A 23,444-nucleotide genomic window follows, 5' to 3' on the forward strand; every position below is an offset into this window, starting at 1 on the left:
TAACATTTATCTGTGAACACTTAGAGATGGGTAATCTACGACTAGCTGAGAATCCAGCAGAACTCATTTAGTTCAGCTCAGACAAAATGGATTTGTTGATAAATATGTAAACCCGGTTGTGTATTAAACCACATTAGCTTCATTATTACACCATGGCCTGAATTAATGAATGATGCAGCATGCTATAACAGCCATATTTTCCATCTTAAAAGGAGTTTTTGTTCTAATCATCTAACCGAAATGAAAGGTTTACATGCAATTCAAATGCATATATCTTAAATACACGACTAAATAGAGCTAAATAGAGCTGGACGATGCTGATGGGGTTTAAGATTGATGATTCGGGTCTGAAACGAGACTAATTGAGGACTGGTTGTGTTTCTGCTGTAGCGTCTGATCTCCTCAGATAATGAGTGTGGTCTGTAGAGGCGTCTGGTCAGGTCAGATACCGCTGGAGCAGAGCCAAACACAGGTCTTTAGAGGGGCTTGAGCTGAAACCCTTTCCCCGCTTTATTATTGGTCATGTTTTAATGACAAATAACACAAAATAACAGTCTCCAGAGCGTTATATTTATAATGGTATTTAGATGATAAATACACTGTTTCTGGGCTTCTTTAAATATAATTCAGTCTTCAGTGAACCCTGTTGCTTGAAGATGTTTATGGTTCTCTGTGATATCCAACACTGACATGTATCAGGGTCTCCTGAAGGTGCAGCAGGGTGGTCATTTGGTCATCAACCTCTGTCCAAATTCTAAACATTTCTGAAATGCCTGATTCTGAGATGTTCCTTTACCCAGCTGAGGAGAATCCCTTTGTGTTAAACTCAAGTCAAGTTATGGACAGGCTTGTATGCAGATGTGCAGTTTGTTCTTCATTGAACTGGTGGCCTTTATAGACATGTAGTATTCTAGCATGTAGAGAACAGGCTTTGTTTGTTGTGTTTGTTCCTATTCAATCAAGAAGATATGTATTTGCCCTTGAAAGACATTCAACTTCTGATCACTTCTAGCAATGATAAGAGAAACCATGTGATTAGATGACGGCTCCCAGTGGTATGGTGTAAATAGAGAATAGTAGGGGACCAGATCCCTAAGGTACTCCAGTGGCCAGCTGATGAGCTTCAGATACCTCTCCTCTCCGGGCAACCCTGAATGATCTGCCAGTGAGATAAGACTCCAACCATCATCACTGTATCAAATGATGAAGAGGAGGAGCTGCTCAAAATGGGAGGGGCATGAAGGGGACAAGCTTATGATGAAGAGGAGGAGCTGCTGTTGATGAATGGGAGGAGCTTCTGTAGAGGGTGAAGAGGCAGAGATGAAGGGGAGGAGCTGTACTGTCTACTTCATTTCACTTTTATAAAAGCGAGGGTTCGCAACACGGTGGCACAGTGGGTAGTGCTGTCGCCTCACAGCAAGAAGGTCTCAGGTTCGAGTCAGTTGGTGTTTCTGTGTGGAGTTTGCATGTTCTCCCCGTGTTGGCGTGGGTTTCCTCCGGGTGCTCCGGTTTCCCCCACAGTCCAAACACATGCGCTATAGGGGAACTGATCAACTAAATGAGTGTGTGTGTGTGTGTGTGTGTGTGTGAATAAGTGAGTATGGGTGTTTCCAAGTGCTGTGTTGCAGCTGGAAGGGCATCTGCTGCATAATAACATGTGCTGGAATAGTTGGTGGTTCGTTCCTCTGTGGCGACCCCTGATTAATGAAGGAAAACTAAGCAGAAAATGAAATAAATGAATGAATGAAACGTAAGGGTTTATTTTTCGATTGTTGAATGTTCAGATCTTACAGAGCAGATTACGCTGCCTGATGATGGAGGATGTGGTTGTAGTCTTGACAGCTATTTGATAGTTTGGTCATTTGTTTCACTAATCTGGCATCTCTGGTTAGTTAAGAAATGAATGTTCCGTGTGGGACGACGCTAAACTCAAGCACAGCAGTTGAGTGTATTAGTGCAGAGTGTGTGTAGTGTGTCATTTGGGACGCAACATGAGACTGACAAGAGGAAGAGCTTCTCTGTTCATCACAGCTCTTATCTGCCTCTGAGGCCGCGGGACGAGCCGTGTGTCTTTATCAGCACATGAACACAACTGTGCCGATAACACACACACGGAGAGAGAGTTCAGCTGCATACACAAACAGAACTCACAGATTATCTGCATCAGACGTGAGCACGCTGACAATAATGAAGCACACGTTACAGAGGAACACTTGTCTTTCCACATCAGTGTTGAGTTCAGCTAAAAACAGCAAGTGAGATGTGTTTAATATTAGCACTCAATACAAGCTTAACAACTGAACATGTACGTGTATTGTCCTGCACACACTGTAAACCCTAATAGTGGACTTTACTAGAAAATTTGACAGGGCAGAGTAGCCCCTCCCCTTTTCAAAACAGCCAATAGCGTGTTGCTTTTATCGCAGCTCTGCCAGCGAGAAGGGTCGGGCTGAAGCGTATCAAATGAAAAGCCAATGAGAAGAAGGGGGCGGGGCATATCAGACACTAGAGAGCATTTGATTGGTCAGAAGATTTGAAGAGAAACTGAACTATAAGGCGACGGCAATGAAATTGTTGATATATTTAGGCGGAAGTGACAAACTTTGGATGTTAACGTCAGGTTTATATCCTCTAAATGTGCATTTTGTCACTGCTTTAGAGACACATTAGCTCATAGATTAAGACTAACACCTAAAACACTTGATTTAGATTTCACAGGACCTGTAGGTGACTGAAGTAAAGTCTAATATTCTGCTTAACCTGTTATCACACTGTAATAAGACATCTGCTGTGCTGTTCACTTAAATCTTTCAGCTAAAGTAAACCATTAAAACACATTCATGCTGCATTTTGTAATCAAAACCTACGAAGCTGAAAGCCAAGTGCTGCAAAGTAAGATGACTCGACAAAGTAACTTGTTTGCAAACAATGTTGAGTCTGTACATGAGTGCAGGATCAGAGAGAATCGAAACACTGGCCAAGACAAACATGCTGAGTCCTGGATCAACACACACACACTGATCTGAGGTCAGCACAGCTCATCCTCACGCTCTCAATGCTTACTAAAGGGTTATGAGTGCTTCCTATGCAGCTTCAGGGTCTATGAGAGGCTGGTGTGTGGTTATAAAGGTTGCTGTAGTAAGTTTACATCAGGTTGAGTATCCTGATCTATGATCTTGATCTACTCCAGCTTTTTGTCAATACACACAGCAGAAGATCAGCTTGTATATTAAATGTAGCAGATGAATGTGGTGTATGTGGCTATCCGGACAGGTTTGTGAATGAATCAGCAGCAGAGTGTTTGTGGTTTACATGAGTTTGTGGTTTAAGCTGTGTGTGTTTGTGATTGACATGAGTGTGCTCTGCTGTGCTGTATGAATGTACGAGTGCTGAACAACACACTGAGGTACCCAAACACACACGACTCTGTTCTGCATTAAAGTGTAGTGAAGCACAGAGCAAAAGCAGAGTGTGAACAAATGAAGCCGCTCTGCCCAGACAGCAGATAAGAGACCTCTGACCCGCGCTGGCACCAACATGGGGGGGGGGGGGGGTGTCTAAGCATGGGACGATAACTGTTATCAAGGTATACCGTGGTTTAACAAAAAAAACTTCTGCTATATCGTTCATAAGGTGTGTTCGATTTTTTATTTACATTTTTTTTTAGCTTTTTAGGAAAACAGTATCGCCAGCAGAAAAAATACAAAAAGTGTGACATGTTTACTGCTCCAAAATATTTTAAATGTTTTAATATAAAATAAAATATAATGTGTTTAAAGGGGCAAAAAGTTGTGCACTGAAATATGCTGTTCTGGGTCTTAAATAGTTTTAAACAGGTCATCATTATCACTAATTCTCCATGTAAAGTTATAGCCAATCAGTACAACCAACAAATCCATCAAAAAAACGCTTAACAAAATGAACATTTATTAACTTTCTAGCAATATGCTTTAACTGGTCCTTGTTTTTATGCATAAATTTATGTTGAGCATAAATGCTGTTTATTAAAGCTTTTTAATACTGTTTATGCTACATTGCATTTGTGAAAAATAAAAGTTTTGATTTGATTTTCAGAAGACTTCTAGATTAGTATCTCATTGTCGATTAAATAAATGACACCAAAATAGTTTTTTATATATAGCATTTTAAAATAATCTAGAAGGTTAAGGTGTAGATACCCTCAAAATAAATATTAACTTGATTTAGACCTCAGCATTCTGAAAATATTGTATTGCACATTAGGAAACAAAAGTATATTTTAAAAAATGTAACTTACTTTGTGCATACATTTGTTTATTATAGCTTATAAAACTCATCTTTTTAGAGGAAGGTTGTGCTAGTAAAATATATGTATATAACTAGTGTTTGCTTGTTTTGATACATTATTTAAAATATGTGGCTGAGGAACAACTTAATTTTAATTGGGCAAATAAAGAAATCAACTGTATATTACAGAACATTGTGAGCATTTTGCCCTGTGATAGTCTGAAATTTCATTGATAATGGTCTTAAAAAGTCTTAAATTTGATGTAATGAAACCTGCAGAAACCCTGTTTTTACTCAGACACTTAAAAAGAATATATTGTAGAGCAGAAATCACAACACTGTCAAACCAGGATATTTTCATCCAAGATTATCACACCGTCAGAATCTTATACCGGCCCATGCCTAGTGTGATCCTGGTATTCAGTATAGCAATACCAGTCAATTTTGACCATGTGGGGACATTTTGTTGGTCCTCATGAAGAAGCGGGCTCATAATAAGGAAAAGTGTTTGGTTTAGAGGTAGAGTTTTGGGGAGGGGAGCGCATATAAAGCCAGTACAATAGAAACACCATTATGGGAAACACCCAGGGGCCGTTCTAGACCCCCTATAGCTCCACCATCAACTAAAACACTGTCAACGTGTTTAGGAATTGAACAAAACCTTTAAAAGAATAAAGATCATAGTCAGATCAGATGCTTTGAGAACAGTTTTAGTTGGCGTAGACTGAACTCTGACCTTCACTGGCAATGATTTGCAGAACATGAGCGCTGCACGCTGTGACGCTAACATGCTGTAAATGTTAAATGTTCATGTCGTTATAATCATTCGCTGTTCATTTATATTTAGATTATAATATAAAGTTTGTACACTTTAACAGCAAGAGTGAGTGAGTGGCCGCTCGAGGATAAAGTACTAGAAACAGCAATGCAAGTCCCCATTAAACATGAAAACCCAACTCTCTCTGTGTGTGTGTGTGTGAGAGAGAGAGTATCTGGTGTGTGTGAGAAAGATAGAGTGTGTGTGTGTGTGTGCGTGGGACGAGCGACAGCTGGACCTGATGATGCAATGGAGACCGAGCATGACGGAGGAGAAGCTTCATGTGCCTGTGGGTCCGCTACACACACTGCAGCATTAGAGCCACGGCTACAGCGACACCACTGTTGTGTTAATGACTTCACACACTTCTGCTCCTACAGTCAGCCTGATTACAATCACAATGTCCAGCTCACAGCAGGATTCACTCTCAGTTTCTGTCTGTGTGTGTGTGTGTGTGTGTGTGTGAGTGTGTGTGTGTGAGTGTGTGAGAGTGAGTGTGTGTTTGGTCTGCAGTGTTGTCAGCTCATCAGTGTTCAGATGTAGATCATCTGACGCCCCAGACCTGCAGTAAACACACACTGACGTCTGTATATGTGTAGACGTTCACACACACAATAACAGCAGCGCTTTAAAGCACCGCTGACCCACACATGAACACACACTCTCTCCACTTCTGCTCAGAGGAATCAAGCAGAAATGCAGCGTTTCAGCCCAGTAATGAGTGAAAGGTCTGGTTTGGAGTGATTTTGACAGTGTTTTCAGCCTGACGAGTGTGTGTGAATGAGTGATTTATGGCAGAATGAATGACTGATGGGAACTCTGCTGTGACTTCAGGAAGTCTGTCGTGATCTGAACACTCGTCTTCATCAGAGATGTAGAACAGACTCATTTACTGCAGTCGCCTCATGCTGATAAATGAACAGCAGACAGACAGAGACATCTTGAAGACTGACTGGTCTGAACAGTTGCTCAAAACATGAGTGTGTGTGTGTGTGTGTGTGTGTGTGTTTAGTCAGAGTTCATATAATAACACACACACACACACACATATGAACTGAGCTATCCTCACTCACTCACTCTCCTTCACCAGCGCTCTCCACAGCTCCAGCGCTGTCTCTTGTTGAATTGAGAAGCTTTAATGTTGAAGGTTTCCACTCATGGGTTTATTTCTGTCGACTAAACAATGACTGGACGGTTTTTGTTCCCTATACTGCTTTGCTGCTTATCTAAGAAGCCTATAATATGAGGATTTCTGGAGATCTTCCTGCTGACACAGGAGCTGTTTAAGGGATAGTTCCCTCATGACAGCTGTTTTAAACCTCTCTGAGTCTCTTTCTTCTGTTAAACACTAAGGACGGTGTTGTGAATGATGTTAGAAACCACCGAAGTGCATTTTTCCTACTACAGAGTCGATGGTTACAGGTTTTAAACATTCTTCAAAATATCTGCTTCAGTGTTCAACAGGAGAAAGAAACTCGTGAAGGTTTATATCCACTTGAGGGAGGGTGAACAGTGTGTACATGCTCATTTTGGGGGTGAACTGTGCCTTTAACACACACATACTGTATGTGTCCCTGCTGTGTGTTTTTGTAATCAGTGTGTGTGTGTGTATGTGTGTGTGTGTGTGTGTGTGTGTGTGTGTGTGTGTGTGTGTGTGTGTGTGTGTGTGTGTGTGTGTGTGTGTGTGTGTCTGTGTGTGTGTGTGTGTGTGTGTTTCCTGCTCTGACTGAACTGACTGTCTCCAACACTGAACTCTCTCACTGTGAGTGTTTGTGTTGAGCCCTAACACACACATGTCTCGAGTTCTCCTCGGTGCTCGCACACGTGGAGCGCGACAGCAGCGGAAGTGCCTTTACCTGTTTTGAAGCGCAGGTCGGCGTCGTGCTCGGAGCCGAACTCATTCAGCAGGTACACGAACATGATGCCGAAGGCGTTCTGGATGCCGAACACCGAGCCGTTACACCACATGGAGGCCAGCATCACCACCCACCCCCAGCCGCCCTCGGGGGGCTCGAACTCCTCCGGTGACTTCTGCTCGCTCGCTTTAGTGCAGCCGTTCTCCTGCTTTAGCTCCAGCTCCGGCTCTGACTCTGGCTCCTGCGTGGGCTCCGGCTCCGGCGTGGGCTCCTGCGTGGGCTCCGGCTCCGGCGTGGGCTCCTGCTCCAGCGTGGGCTCCGGCTCCGTCATGGTCTCCAACACTGAGGCGAGCTGCTGCTCACTGACACACACACACACAAACTCAACTCACTGACTCTGAGCAGATGCTGCTGCAATAAACCTATAAATATACAGCCGAGCGGAGGGGCGGGGCCACAGACCCACCCGCGCGCACCACACGAGCCGCCTCCTCCTGGAAAACTAACATACTGTACGGGCACGAGCCTACTGTAAGCGCGGCACATTTGCACTCGAGCACGAGCCCACATCTGCGCTCGTGCCAGCCTACAGTACGCGTGACATGTCTGTGCAGGAGAAGCACACGGTCTGCCGTCTGCGCGAGCTTCTTTTGTAGAACTGTGCACATCTGCACTCGAGCACGAGCTGTACGCGGAGCACATCTGCACTCGAGCACGAGCATACTGTAGATCCGACACATTTACAGTCGAGCACGAGCTGTAGCCTGCCTACGCTGTACTCGTGACACATCTGCACTGATGCACGCGCCTGCTGTAGCATACATCCGCAATTGTGCACGAGCCTAAACTGCACGCGCAACACATCTGCACATCTGCACAGCCTTGCTGAACATCTGCACTCGTGCCCGAGCCTCTGTTTGCAGTGCTGAACATCTGCACTCGTGCACGAGCCTCTGTTTGCAGTGCTGAACATCTGCACTCGTGCACGAGCCTCTGTTTGCAGAGCTGAACATCTGCACTCGTGCACGAGCCTCTGTTTGCAGAGCTCACACACACACACACACACACACACACACACACACACAGGCTCTTTTCCTTTTTTCCTCTTCTCTTCTTCCTCCTCTGCTCGTGCTCGCGCTCAGTAGCCCAGAGTGGAGGCTCTTCTCAATGTCTCTCCGCACAGTCAATAATACAGCAGGACGCGCCTCCCTATAACATGTTCCCTGAATGCTACTGTATGTTGGTTATCCGGGATTGTTGTCGTCATGGAGAGTAGACAGATCTGGTTATTCTGTAATCTTCTCCCAGCATCTCCAGTGGTTAGCTGGACCTCAGGAATCAGCACACATGAGCTCAATTCTGCGACTCCAGTCAGTGTTTTCACTTTTCAGTTTAGTCCCTTTATTAATCAGGGGTCACCACAGTGGAATGAACCGCTAACTATTCCAGCATATGTTTTACACTGTGGATGCCCTTCCAGCTGCAACCCATCATTGGGAAACACCCATACACACACACACACACACACAAACTCATACACTACGGCCAGTTTAGTGCAGTTCCCCCTATAGCCCATGTGTTTGGACTGTGGGGAAGCACCCGGAGGAAACCCCTGCCAACACGAGGAGAACATGCAAACTCCACACAGAAACACCAACTGACCCAGCCGGGACTCAAAACAGCGAACTTCTTGCTGTGAGGCCACAGTGGTAACCTCTGAGCCCCCGTGCCTATTTATCCAGGAGTAATTTATTGTAGATGTGCTGAATGATCATGAGAGTAGTGTCAGTCAGAAATACTGACTTGCTCAAAACAAAGGAGAAGAAATAAAGGCGGTAAGAGTTCATTGCCAGAATGACAAAATTTGGGCTGTTTTGAAAGGAAAATTTTCAGTGCAACTGCTCCTGCTCCAATCAGCTATAGTGACCAGTGCACATTGCAAACCGTGACTGGTGCATCCGCAAGAGCAGATGAAGAAGTGTACAAGCTGACTCCCCTCGCGTGCACGCGCATCACACAGAGTCTGCAGTTAAATGCAGCGGTTTAATCATGACACTTATCATCATTTTTACCACATTTGACAGCAAGAACAAACACAGAAGCGCTGTCCGAATGACAAGCAGCACCTTATTATGTTCAAATAAATTTAAAACATCAAATGAGACGAATTTATGCCCCATTTTGAAAGTAAAACATACTCTATAGGTACAGTCGTGTAATCTACGCAGGGTGTGGGGGAGAGGGGGCAGTGTTTCCACCTGATCCGGTCTTCCGTGGTCCTGTGACTGCTGGTGTTCCTGATAAATGGTTAAAATTATGACAGTTACAGTAAGTTCGATTTAAATAATTACATATTAATAAACTATTAATTTAACATTTTGGGCGTTTTTTGTGCAGGTTTTTGGACAGCTTCTGGGCTGGAGAGTCGACTGTATCTGGAGGCGCTGTAAGAGTTAGGGGGGTCCTGTGGCCCAGCTGATGCAGCAACACCCCTGACACAAACTGGCTTGATTTTATTCACTGTTTACAATAAAACAATACCATCTAATTAGTAATTTATTTCACGGTCTAACCTTACCCAGACTTTTCGGTTTTAAACAACGATTAGCAGTTTAAGATATAAAGGTCAGCCTGTGGAAGATACTCTTTTCTTACCAGTGAACTGTATTTGAGCTTCTCTTGGTCTTTAAGTCGGTTTCCGTCATATATGCTCAGCATTATCCGGAATCAAACACATTATATGAGCATTATTGAACAGAAACTGTGGAGAAGACTGTTCACCAACGAAATGACCGTTACTTTTTAAATTTTGCGCGTGCGCGCCTCTCGTCGAATGCGCGGCAGATCAGCGCGCCCAAATAACAGCTGTAAACACAGATTTGTGATTTATGTTGTTTATTTCTCACAATCATCAAATGAATGGAGCAGTCAAAAGAAAAACTCGCATTTCTATAACCAAACTACTGTTAGAGGAAACATTCTTCACATCTGTGCGCGACACCGCCGTCACGCGCGCCCCGGTGTACAGCATCTGCAGATATAATCTGTTAAAATAAACTTCGTTTCAACTTTATTTGATTATGAGTACCTTTTTTATGGATTTAATAATCGATGTGTAAATATATATAATAGGCCTACATGTAAAATGTTTGCGTACATGTAAAATAACACAGTAGTGTGGATATTGTATTGCACAACACTGCAGGAGCTGTTGAGGACAGATGCAGGTTAGGGCAGGTCTGGTGGTGTATGTGTTAGGCAGTGAGCAGTGTTATTAATTACAGAAATGTATTGTACAGGTGTATTTATTACAGGCAGGTGAGTTTAAAATAAAGGTACAGCATGTACAGTACTATCAGTGTCTCCACCTGACTTCTGCACAACACAACTGATGCTCCCAACCCCATTTATTAGGCAAGAAATCCCACTTATTAACCTGACAAGTGGCTCTGCAGTGAGCACTACTTGAACCTGACAGGAAACCCCTGTGAAGTGAAGAGCATTTCAGGGGACTACGATCTCATCAAGAGAATGCCAAGAGTGAGCAAAGCAGTAATCAATACAGAAGCTGGCTACTTTGAAGAAGCTAGAATACGACATGTGTTCAGTAGTTTCACTGTATTTGTCATGTATATAACTCCACATGAGTTCAGTCAGAGTTTTGATGTCTTCAGTGTGAATCTACAATTTTCAGTCATGAAAATAAAGAAAACTCTTTGAATGAGAAGATGTGTCCACACTTCTGGTCTGTGCTGTATAATGAGTGTTCTGTACCAAACAATTAAGTTCATAGTCATTAGGGCCACTTAATATAGGCTTACAGACATTTATTACCATTTAATTTAGCAGAAAAACATGCAGTAAACATATGTAATGTGTTGGCACTAGAAACACCAAGGCTGTGGGTTTGATTCCTGTGGAAAACAAGAATGGATAAAGTGTGTGCGTCTGCCAAAGACACAACTGTGAGAAATCCTTCAGTCAATCACACAACTCAAATGACCGATGTGACGCAGCTTTTGTCTGGGTTATCAATCAATTAATTAATTTTTCATGAGTAAATGTGTTTGTGTGATGATCATTAGCATCTGCGCTTCAGAACACACTGATTACAGTATTATAAGTACATCATCACAATCCCTGATGCATTTCAAAGCTGTGCAGTCCGCTAACTCACTCCAGAGCAGACGCAGATATGATTCTTCCATCCTTTTATTGGCAATATAAATCAGCTGGATATTAAACATCTCTGCTTTACATTCTGAAATGAAGACTTCCAACAACTACAGCACAGAGCCAGTAAATGATGATGATGGTGAAGCCTGTCAGAGTCAGAGGTGTTGACAGCAGAGGTTTGTTCTGCTGCTGTTCATTATTCACACTGCTGGAAACTGGTGCGGTGGGCGGGGCCAGAGCTCTATAATGGGGGCGTGTCTTAACGATTGACAGACATGAGGAGAAAGTATGGCACACACACGCACACACGCACACACACACACACTGACTGACAGTCTGGCACACATTCTCTCGCGTTCTCTCTCTCACAAACACACACACACTCTCTCTCTCTCATGCGTCGTCGTCCTGTGTTCGTGGTGTTTTGGCGGCGTGTGTGTCGGGTGTGTGCTCCGCTCTCCTCTTCCTCAGGCCCTTCATCTTGCGCGTCTGCAGCTTGTTCAGGTCCTGCTTCTGCATGTGCAGCCGGCCCAGCCTGGTGCCAAAGGCATCATGGGAAATGTTCTTCTTCTTCTTGGGCTGCAGGTGAAATGATGAACACACATCAGGATCAGATCATCACACACACACACACACACACACACACACCAATACATTGACACGGGTGTTACAAGAGATGCTGGATTATGAGGACACTGCCCATCTAAAACAGAGAGAGAGAGAGAGTGTGTGTGTGTGTGTGTGTGTGTGTGTACCTTGGCTCCTTTAGGCTGTCTGTGTGCCGTCTTGTACAGGTCGTCAGAGGCGGTGTGGTTCCTCCTCATGGAGAAGTCGAATGAGGGCCCGATCTCCTCCAGCTCAATCCTGGGGGTCCGGCAGCCGGACTTCTTCAGCAGCACTCTGGGAAACACCCGCAGCAGCGTTCATGACCTACAGTGAGCTGACGCTGTGTGTGTGTGTGTGTGTGTGTAGTATAATAATAAATGCTAATATTGCTGAAGGGGCTGATAATACTGACCTTAACATGGCTTTAAAACAATTAAAAACTGCTTTCATTCTAGCCCAAATAAAACTTGTGTGTGTGTGTGTGTGTGTGTGTGTGTGTGTGTGAGAGAGTGCGTTTTACTTGTAGCTGCGCATGTAGATCTTTCCCTCCAGTGCAGTGAAGTGCAGCACATGCTCCAGTCCAGCCAGACGCACCGCTGACACTCTCGGCCCACAGAAGAAATCTGACAGACACACACACGCACACACACACGCACACGCACACGCACGCACGCGCACACACAGGACAGTGTGACGCTCAGTCCACAGAACACTCGGATACACAACTTATCTCTGATTTATAACCCTGAGTGTGTGTGTGTGTGTGTCACCTGTCAGCACACTCTTCAAGCGCTGATACTCTCGGTCTGTCTCAAACAGATCTCCCGCAAACACCAGCATGGGTTTAGTTCCTTCTGGACACTTGTCCATCTGCTCAACACACATTAGATCAGCTCACACGTACACACACTGACAAAGACAGAAACACACACAGACAGAGATGCACAATCAAACACAAATGCCTACACACACACACACACACACACACTCTGCTGCACCTTGATGTCTGTGAGGGACCTGAAGTTCTCGATGCCGAGCTCAAACATGTCCAGCACATGGAAGTCAAACATGCGTCCTGTGAGAAACACACACACACACAGTCATGAACACACACACACACACACTCTGCTGAAGAAGAGCACTAGTGTCTGGCTCTCATTATCCCGTCCACACACCGAATATGAGGTTGTTGGGCCTCTTCTTGTTGTGTGAGCCGAACAGAAACAGGGAACAGTCGGATTTCTTGGAGAAGAACTCCTGAAAGAGCAACACAGGCAGGGTTAGCACAGGCTCATGAAGCTGGGTCAGCTGGTTAGCCAGATAACATTCAGTTGAGTCAATCCTGGGTTTTAGGTACTGTGAAGAAAGCTCAGCTTCTGGCTATATTCAGTTTATGTTCAGGCTATGTTTAGATTATATTCAAGTAGCATTCACGTTATGTTCAGTTTATGTTCAGGTTATGTCCTGTTTTTCTGTATGTTCAGGTTATACTCAATAATATTCTCTTTATGTTCAAGTAAATGTTCGGGTTATGTTTAGGTTTTTTTTGTTTAAGTTTGGGTTTTGTTCTGGTTATGTTCAGGTTTTGTTCTGGTTATGTTCAGGTTTTGTTCTGGTTATGTTCGGATTTTGTTCTGGTTATGTTCTGGTTATGTTTGGGTTTTGTTCTGGTTATGTTCAGGTTTTGTTCTGGTTATGTTCAGATTTTGTTCTGGTTATGTTCGGGTTTTGTTCTGGTTATGTTCGGGTTTTGTTCTGGTTATGTTCGGGTTTTGTTCTGGTTATGTTTGGGTTTTGTTCTGGTTATGTTCGGGTTTTGTTCTGGTTATGTTCAGATTTTGTTCAGGTTATGTTCGGGCTTTGTTCTGGTTATGTTCGGGTTTTGTTCTGGTTATGTTCGGGTTTTGTTCTGGTTATGTTCAGATTTTGTTCTGGTTATGTTCGGGTTTTGTTCTGGTTATGTTCGGGTTTTGTTCTGGTTATGTTCGGGTGTTGTTCTGGTTATGTTCGGGTTTTGTTCTGTTTACGTTCGGGTTTTGTTCTGGTTATGTTCGGGTTTTGTTCTGGTTATGTTCGGGTTTTGTTCTGGTTATGTTCGGGTTTTGTTCTGATTATGTTCGGGTTTTGTTCTGGTTATGTTCGGGTTTTGTTCTGTTTATGTTCGGGTTTTGTTCTGGTTATGTTCGGGTTTTGTTCTGGTTATGTTCGGGTTTTGTTCTGGTTATGTTCAGGTTTTGTTCTGGTTATGTTCGGGTTTTGTTCTGGTTATGTTCAGATTTTGTTATGATTATGTTCGGGTTTTGTTCTGGTTATGTTCTGGTTTTGTTCATGTTTTGTTCTGGTTATGTTCAGGTTTTGTTCTGGTTATGTTCTGGTTATGTTCGGGTTTTGTTCTGGTTATGTTCTGATTTTGTTCTGGTTATGTTCAGGTTTTGTTCTGGTTATGTTCAGATTTTGTTCGGGTTATTTGTGCTGACTCTGGTATGATCAATCTTAGAATCTTAGTTTCGAGCCCTGTGATTGGCTGCTTGCTGCTGATCTCCCGCCCTCATGATCTCAGGATTAAAGCCTAAGTTATAAGAGAAACTGAGGAACAGAGCCTGACTGCACAGGTCTGGTGTAGTCAACTCTAGCTGATCCAGAGTGTGTTGATAATGTAGCGAGTGCAGATCTGGGATCAGGAGCTCACCAGAGCTGTGGAGTCCTCAAATGGACGCACCATATTCTTCCTGAAAACAGAAGACAACAAACACGAATTACACACACACACACACACACACACACACACACACACACACACACACACACACGTCTGAATGACTGAGGCTTTACACTTACTTCTTGTAGAGCACGGCGTTGGGCTTCTTCAGGGCGTACTGAAACAGAGAGAGCTCGTGAGACACACTCAGACTCAAAAACAGCTTTACTGACAACTGCTTTACTTAACATCTCACACACACACACACACACACAGTGTCCTCTCACCACATCCTTCAGTGCCTGGCTGACAGTGCTGCTGGTGTTTCCTCCCTTGATGATCATGCTGTTCTTCGGGTTCTCCTTCAGCTTGGACTCGCGGCTCTCCAGGAAGCGCTTGGAGCGACGCGTCTTCGCTTTCCTGCAGGAACACACACACACACACACACACACACACACACACACACACACACACACACACACACACAGAGAGTCAGTGTGTTTCTCCACTCAGAGCAGCAGGTTAGCATCTTCTACACCTCACTAAACTAGTGAAGTCTCCTACACTAAACTCCTTACACACACTGTCCAGTTCACGAGGAGTCCCTGAACACAGGATTTACTTCAACACACACACACACACACACACACGTCTGTTTTGATGAGTTGTGGGGACATTCGGCGGGTCTCCTCTGTTTTCTACTGTACAGTGTTCCTGTGGGCCTCCCCAACACTACACCTAAGCCAGCCTCACAGTAAACGGTGTATATTCACTCTCTGTCTGCTACTGTGTGTGCACTGTCTAGCGCTCGAGTGTGTGTAAGTGGACTCTGCTCCGCTTCTCTTCTTCTCCTGTCAGTCCTGACCTCCCCCTCCGCCACTGACCTGTCCTCCAGCAGTGTTTACAGCTCTACATCTGCTCAGTTTTACTCACACAATCCCGTCAGTGTGCGACATCTCTCAGCTCTTCTCCTCCGCGATGATCAACACGTGAAACTGCACGGGGAGACTAAAGAAACACCAGCCTCTTCCGGCGCACACCGGACGTTTCAAAATAAAAGTCGCTACCTTATTATTAGCCTTCACGTTCCGTCGAACATGTTAATTCAGTTAGAACAGGGGTCACCAAACTTGTTCCTGTAGGGCCGGTGTCCTGCAGATTTTAGCTCCAACCCTAATCAAACACCCCTGAACAAACTAATCAAGCTCTTACTAGATATACTTGAAACACCCAGGCAGGTGTGTTGAGGCAAGTTAGAGCTAAAACCTGCAGGGACACCGGCCCTCCTGGCCCGAGATTGGTGACCCCTGAGTTAGAATGTTCAGTATTTTACACACACACACACACACACACACACACACACACACACACACACACACACACACAAGACATTTATTCAATAATTTTTTTACGAGCTTAGTCCCTTTATTAATCAGACATCGCCACAATGGAATGAACCGACAACTTATCCAGCACATTGGAATTTAACTGTGCAGACCTGCGGCCCTCCAGAAACACGTGTGGGTTGGAGCAAAAACAGAAACACACACACACACAATAAATGTGTAAGATACTGTGTCTCAGTGTTGTCCTCTGTCAGGTTTCACGTACGCTCATGTCTGGGCCAGACTCCAGGACAGATTCCTCTCTGCCTCCTGCTGTGATCCTCCGTCTCCTGACTCTGACTGCTACAGTGTGTGTGAGTGTGTTCTTGGACGGTACATTCTGATTCTGTCCACAATTTACAAAATATAAAATACATCACATTTTCCATCCCCTGTGACCTTCAGGACGGGCGGACAGAGATGAAGCCGCTGTGGTGAACTATGGAGAGCTCAAGACACACTTCACCCAACAATCAGCCTGTTCTTATCATCTACCCTCCCTCAATGCCTCCCAACATTCATCTACTTTGCTTCTGTTGAACACAAATGAAGATATTCTGGAGGAAGCTGATAACATGTAGGCCATCTATAGGAAGAACCAACACTATCCACATCAGGGGTTACATCTTTCAGAGTGTTGATCAGTGATGGCCCGTCCCATATGCCTCACGGAGAAGTGGACGATGCTTCTGGACACTGTTAACATAGGGCTTCCTTTAGACACAGTACAGATTTAACCGTAATTTGTGGATGTGACTCTGTATTGTGGTGCTTGTCAAAGGTTTACAGCAGTAGTGCTGAGCCCATGTGCTGATCCGGCTTATACAGTAGATGAATGAATGCGGCGCCGCCTCAGGGGTCAGATGGAGATAAAGGATGGATATTTACTAATGAAATGAAGCCGACCAGACTAAACATCAAAGATTCTGTTCATAAATAATAGGAAAAATAAGATGTTAAACAATATTAATATTTTTCTCTTAATATAAATAAACTGAATATTTAATGAGTTCTCACTTGGGTTGAGCTCAGGGCATTGAGCAGGCCACTCCTCTACCGCAATCTTTATTTCAAGAGTTCCCACTTAGATATGCTTGGCACTTATAGCAGGTTTGGCATGCTGTCCCGGGAGAGAACCCTGAGCTCGGAGATATTTGAGCCCAGGGCTCCCGCCCGGTCTAGAAGCATATCAGGAGAACCGAGATCAGGTAGGTCTCGATCGCTCCCCCTTTAGAAGGGGAGAAAAAGGAGGAGATGGGGTGGAAGGGGGGATTCTTCCAAAATGAAGATAGTGCAATGGGGAGAAAGTGATCCATTTATACTAAGCTAGGATCATTCTGATTGGATTATTACTGATTACGGATGAGTGGCCAGCGGTGCACAATCATATCACGTGCTCCTCTCGAAATTAGTTTATGAAACTTCACTTCAAGAGTTCCCACTTAGATATGCTTGGCACTTATAGCAGGTTTGGCATGCTGTCCCGGGAGAGAACCCTGAGCTCGGAGATATTTGAGCCCAGGGCTCCCGCCCGGTCTAGAAGCATATCAGGAGAACCGAGATCAGGTAGGTCTCGATCGCTCCCCAAAAATGCCTCTAGCTCGGGACAGCAGCCGAGTATTTCAAAGAATTTCCCCCAAAAAGCTAGAAAGTTTTTACTATATCCGGCTGCTGGATATAGTAATTAAGGAATGAAGAAAGAGTAGGGGGCTCCAGTTGGAGCAAAGTTTGAAACTGACTCCTGTGGAAGCCAGAGCGGGGGAGGGGTTGGGTGGAGACTAGTGAAGGGGGCCATAAGGGGTGGGCGGGGTTGGCTCATTAAGAGTCAAAAATGCTCGAGGAACACTCCAAACGGAGATAGAGCAGGGAAGTGGCAGCGCTATATATAAATATATATGTATATATGAGAGAGTATATAAATATATATATATATATATATAATGGGATAATCTAAGGCCTGGAGGGGGTGATCAGGAGACTTCTGAGTCAGAATGGGCGCTGCGGGAGTTGGGTGCAGCAATTTTTTTTTATTTTGCCATCTCTAGCAGAAATCGTGAAGTGTGATTTGGGCGGTGGAGATTTCTGCTAGAGGGTGAGTGGCAAGTTTGGCCAGACTCTTGCTGGAGTCGATGCTCGTGGAACACTCCGACTGGAGATGGAGCGGGGAGTGACAGCGCTCTATATAAATATATATCTATAAACGAAAGTCCATAGATATACATATATAATGAGTTTCAGTGGCCTGGGGGGGGCAGTGACTGACCCCTGCGGGGGTCGGCGCCCGGGGAACAGGGCAAGCTGGCCTACTCTAGCAGGAGTCTGGGAAAGGGGATTTGGACAGTGAAGGACTCCTGTTAGAGGGTGACGGGATAAGTTAGGTGCTCGAGGAACACTCCGTTAGGAGATGGAGCGGGGGAGTGACAGCGCTATTATAAATATATATCTATGTACAGGTGTATATAGATATATATATATATAAATAAAGATTGCTAAGGCCTGGAAGGGACGGTGAGACGACCCCTGCGGGGGTCGTAGCTCGGGGTAACACTTCTGCGGAAGTCAGAGCTTTAGGGGGGGCGGGGTCCGGCAGGAGTCGGGAAATGGGAGGGGGCTGTGAAGACTCCAGCGGAAACGGCCAGGGTGGCGGGGTGACGGGGGGCTTGGATGAAACTCCAATTACCTATGTGGCTGGGGGAGGAAACTGAGTGTTACTCAGGCTAGAAGGAAGAAAAAGAAGAAGGTGGCTGGGTCACACCCTCGCCCTTGAGTGGATGTGGGATTATGGCTGACAAGAGCCATCTGGGTTTCTTTGGGGGGCCAGTGGCTAGGACGCATGTCTTGAAGGCATCAGGTGACCACCTTTCTAGGATCTGGATTTGTTGCTGCCCTTTGTACTTCTGTGATGGCTGCTCATATTCTGAAACACAGTATGCAGGAATAAGAGAAGTAATTCAACACCTTTAATACTTTTCCCACACATTTAAAGACCTTATCACCATTTTCAATCAAAAAAGCTGGTGAGATTTATCTTACGGAATATTTACTAAAAATGTAACAAATGAATACAACTAAACATTCGAATACAGACACATGTATATTAAAATCTAGCCGATTCGACAGGTTGTCACCTATAGAGCTGCAGATAGTGTTGCAGTAAACAAGCGGCACCTGTCAAACCTTAGTAGAATTTTACTGATTACGTAACTACCTAGTATCCTGATATTCACGGCTTGAATACAGTCAAACTTTAGCAAACAATGATACCTTGTACAACAATAAATGTATTACCTTGTAAAGGAATCTGAGACTTTCTAATACTTTAAGCCCTCAAATTCCTCTATATTGACTTATCAGCCCCCAACACCTTCTGATACTCCGGAGACACCCTGTGTGAGAGTGACTGAGAGTTGATCTGGGGGATACCTGTGTAGCAAAGAACTGCTATAAGCATCTCTTAAATCAGAATCGTGTGACAGGGCAGTTGTGTCATCTATAAATGGGAAGAAGACGGGGGGGGGGGGTGGGGGTGCAGAAGGAGAATGAGGCTCGGCGGAGCGACTCTGCTATAGCGGAAGTACAAATGATAGTCAGCATTGGAGCGTTATGAGTGCTAAATATTGTCAATAGTGATATGAAGAGTAAATGGGGGGGGGGACATGTGAATATGATATCAAGGGTGTGGGCTGTATAGGCAGAAAGTATCTTTGCGAAGAGTGTTAATGCATTAGGATTGGATGAAGAGTGTGATGGGTTGGATGAGGGCAGTTTCAGGAGCTGGCAGTCTTGAACTCTAAAATGGAAAACAAGAGAGAATTAGAAATGAAATCTTAGCAACATGGCACATGTACAGCAGACATGATTAATTGTATTGGCTGATATTCGTGGGAGGAGTCTTCATAAGTGTATGGATGATTGTGAATGGAAGCGCCTTTGTTAATGCATGTTCCAATACTTAATGTCACAATGTGCCAGGGTTGTAGAAGTGGGCATTTGTCCTCCTGCAGGGTGGTAATTAGAAGGAGAACTGAGCGTATGGGGCGTTTCTATGCTGGAAGTCCAGGAAACCTCTTGGAGAGCTGGTGAGATGATGATGGAGTGGAGTTTAAACCCCTTACTGATATATAAGTTTTTAAAACTCAAATGTATTTAACAAAAGTATAAGTATGAAAAGCTACTCCATGGCCAGAAATGTCCTCCTCTTGTTTGTTGCAGTCGAGCAGGAAATTGTTTTCTTACTGTCATTATAAACTGACTGACATTCAGGTGTATTGATATGAGAGTCACAATTGGCGTGATACAAAAGGGGTTACTGCTTGATGTGAAGGTTAACTATCACTTGCTGGGTAATACTCATTTCAGAATTTTATTTACTTTTTTTTTTTTTTTTTTTTTTTTTTTTTTTTTTTTTTTTAAATATATGTATATATAATTATTAATAAAATGTAAATATATCAACTGCCTACATCAAACTTAAAAAACGATGTTGCCACTTAATAGGAACTGTGTGAATGTAATGTTTATCATGGCTTTACTCCATCCATGATAAGTAACATGTCTGTAATCTCAACATGATTATTTGGCCGGAATCAAAGTCTCTGCACGCAGTCCATTCATGAATTTGTCGGGAGAGAAGGCGGGACCGTCTCCAGTTTTGGAAAGCTCATTGGATGGTGATACTTCCCCTTTAAGCTATTGGCTCCTTGGAGTCACGGTCAAGAGTTCTGAGTGCAAAGGCCGGCGGCCATTTTGTAGATCAGATCGCTACAATGTTTATGCGTGAAAGTATGGCTCCACTCTCACCAGCAGCTGGTTTGGATATCAGTGCACCTGTTCATGGATGTATATCGACGAATGAAGGTGTTATGGAATAATGTTTATGGATTAGATTGCCTGGTCATTTGCCTTCGAACTATTTCAGCTGTCAGAATGTTATGGATCTGCTGACCAGCGGGAGGCTGAGAGGTGAGTTCTTCATTTAAAGCGTTCTATTCACGCTGATCTCGCCAGACTTCCCTTTAAAGCATGCACGTTACCGAAAGTGGACCGTTAACGTTAGGTGATCTGTGAGTTCGGCTTCTCTCCGGTGGCTTGAAACGCCGGCGTCATAAGTTTAGACGAAGTTGTGGCGTGTGTAGTGAGGGGCAGATGAAGTAGAAGATGGAAGAGTTGATATGCCGGCTTCTTGCGGGGATTCTGGCTCGATTGCTGGCGAGGCAGCTGCTGGAGTTTTGGGGAGCGCGGGGTTCTGGTTGGAGAAGTTGTTGTTGTTGATTGTTTGTTTGTTTGTTTGTTTGTTCTTCCATGCCAGAAGGTTGAATGATGCTGAAGCGTAGTTTAAATGCTGGAGCGTTTGTAGCGGGAAGCATTCTTCCAAAATGAAGATAGTGCAATGGGGAGAAAGTGATCCATTTATACTAAGCTAGGATCATTCTGATTGGATTATTACTGATTACGGATGAGTGGCCAGCGGTGCACAATCATATCACGTGCTCCTCTCGAAATTAGTTTATGAAACTTCACTTGGCTGAAACCAAGATGCTGTTTGTTTACTCGAGTTTGAGTTGAGTTTTGAATTTCCCTGGTAAACGATAAACAGAGCCGACACCACAGTATGCAAAATATACTCATGTACACCAGTATACTCAACACCAGAGTATAATAAACACGAGCTTATGAATCTCCATAGTGGAGTGAGCCTTGAGTTTGGTTTCTGGGGCCTCATCAGAGGCTATAAGGCCACAGTGCTAACCACTGAGCCACCGTGTGCTGGAATAATCTAGGAAAGAGGAGGAGGAGTCGGGGCGGATTCTTCAAGATGAAGATAAAAAAGTCTGATTATCTGTTGTGCGTTTGGGTTTGTCTGATTGCTGAATCATGTAATCACTCATACAGGACCAGCTGTGGTCAATCATGAGCAGGTGATCCGCTCGAAAGTGCAATGCACAAACATCACTGCTGATAATAAGAGCGCTCAAGAGCTCACACGTGTTGTGCTGCTAGTTTATTAAACATGTTTGGGTTCTTGTTTTCCAGGTTGACATTTGGAAAAATGACAGTAACTGCATTTGGAAATTGGATGTAAAGAGAAGTAATGATGATGAGTTTCTCCAGGTAACACAGACTCGGGCATCTCTACAGCCAATCCTGCAGGCACACGTCACAGGCTGAGCACATAATGCAGATCAATAATCCTGAAAGGTGCAGAGTTCAGTTTCGCCAGCAGAGGGCAGTGAGAGCCTGACTCAATAGTGGTGAAGAGCATTTCAGAGCCATTCAATTAAATTCAATTCATCTTTATTTGTACTGCACTTATACAATATAGATTGTGTTAAAGCAGCTTCACATAGAATATTATAGAGAATTAAAACAGTGTTGGTCCAGTTTTCAGAGTTTAGCTCAGTTCAGTGTGGTTTAATACTGAGAGTCCAAACACTGAAGAGCAAATCCATCCATGCACAGCTCCACAAGACCCAAACCAAGCAGGACAGTGGAGGAACAAACTTCACCAACTGACCAAAGTGAAGGAGAGAAAACCTGGAGAGAAGCCAGACTCAGCTGGGCTCCACCATTTCTCCTCTGGCCACACTTCTTGTGCAGAGCTGCAGTCTAGACACTGGAGAACGCTGGACGTCAGCGAAGACTCGTCTATCCATGGAGCGTCACAGGGATCAGTCTCATGCTCTCCACTCCTCCATGACCATCACAGCAGCTGCTACGGTCTGCTCCGGGATTGTGAAAACCTTAGGATCATCTCTTTACAGGTCTTGGATCGCATCAGGGGCCCTGCATAGTCTGAGGCCCTCGGGATGAGCATCCACCGGTGGAAATAGAGAATAAAGAGAATAATTAGCGGAGCTGCTGTTCAGAGTGGAAATAAACCAGTGATGTGTGGAGCTCATTCATGCATCATACTGCTGTCAGGGGTGTCCACACAGTCCTGGAGGGCCAGTGTCCTGTAGAGTTTAGCTTTAACCCTAATCAAAGACACCTGAACCAGCTAATCAAGCTCTTACTAGATATACTAGAAACTTTAAGGCAGGAGTGTTGAAGCAAGTTAGAGCTAAAGTCAGCAGGACACCGGCCCTCCAGGACTGACTTCAACACTCCTGCACAATGTGATGCATTGAGTGAGTGCTTTAATAAACAGACCGGTCTTTAATCTAGTGTTGAACTGGGAGAGTGTGTCTGAGCCTCGGACATTATCAGGAAGGCTATTCCAGAGTGTAGGAGCCATAAATGAGAAGGCTCGACCTCCTTTAGTGGACTTTACCATTCTAGGTACCAGAATGCCCTGAGTTTTGAGATCTTAAAGAGCGAGCTGGATTGTAGAGACAGAAGGTTGGTTAGATAAACAGGAGCTCGATTATTTAGAGCTTTATAGGTGAGAAGTAATATTTTAAATTCAATATGAAACTGAACAGGCAGCCAGTGTCAGGAGGAGAACACTGGGGTGATCTGATCATATTTTCTAGACCTGGTCAGAACTCTGGCTGCTGCATGTTGTACTAGCTAAAGTTTGTTAATAGAGGATGCTGGGCAGCCAGCAAATAGAGCATTACAGTAATCCAGTCTCGAAGTCATAAAAGCATGGACTAGCTTTTCTGCATCTGAGATGGATAGCATACTTCATAATTATGTGA

The 23,444-nt window shown here is 44.3% G+C and overlaps 2 protein-coding genes and 1 long non-coding RNA gene across 4 annotated transcripts in view; 1 reads left to right on the forward strand and 2 right to left on the reverse strand.

The window, feature by feature from the left end:
• The window catches only part of slc16a10 (solute carrier family 16 member 10), a 29,901-nt gene extending 19,966 nt beyond the window's left edge, over positions 1–9,935 (reverse strand). The window contains exons 1-2 of one of the 2 annotated variants that reach the window (XM_073932918.1): positions 9,595–9,935; positions 6,940–7,301 (exon numbers count right to left, since the gene is read on the reverse strand). In XM_073932918.1, the coding sequence (XP_073789019.1) occupies positions 6,940–7,301; positions 9,595–9,644 (412 nt within the window). In that variant the 5' untranslated portion in view covers positions 9,645–9,935. 2 annotated transcript variants of the gene reach the window in all.
• An 816-nt stretch (positions 9,936–10,751) lies between these two features.
• On the reverse strand, positions 10,752–15,415 carry rpf2 (ribosome production factor 2 homolog). The gene is given in 10 exon segments (NM_214748.1): positions 10,752–11,694; positions 11,871–12,015; positions 12,242–12,344; positions 12,492–12,591; positions 12,720–12,796; positions 12,897–12,978; positions 14,411–14,450; positions 14,560–14,597; positions 14,707–14,839; positions 15,353–15,415. Coding segments are annotated over 10 exon segments (927 nt in total). The 5' UTR covers positions 15,376–15,415; the 3' UTR covers positions 10,752–11,508.
• Positions 15,416–15,527: 112 nt separating this feature from the next.
• On the forward strand, positions 15,528–22,972 carry LOC141379500 (uncharacterized). Its single transcript, XR_012396277.1, has 3 exons — positions 15,528–16,118; positions 16,210–16,381; positions 21,838–22,972. It is a non-coding gene; the product is annotated as an uncharacterized lncRNA (long non-coding RNA).
• Positions 22,973–23,444: the final 472 nt, after the last annotated feature.

The sequence above is a fragment of the Danio rerio genome, chromosome 20 (genome assembly GCF_049306965.1).
Source record: "Danio rerio strain Tuebingen ecotype United States chromosome 20, GRCz12tu, whole genome shotgun sequence".
Taxonomy (NCBI): Eukaryota; Metazoa; Chordata; class Actinopteri; order Cypriniformes; family Danionidae; genus Danio; species Danio rerio.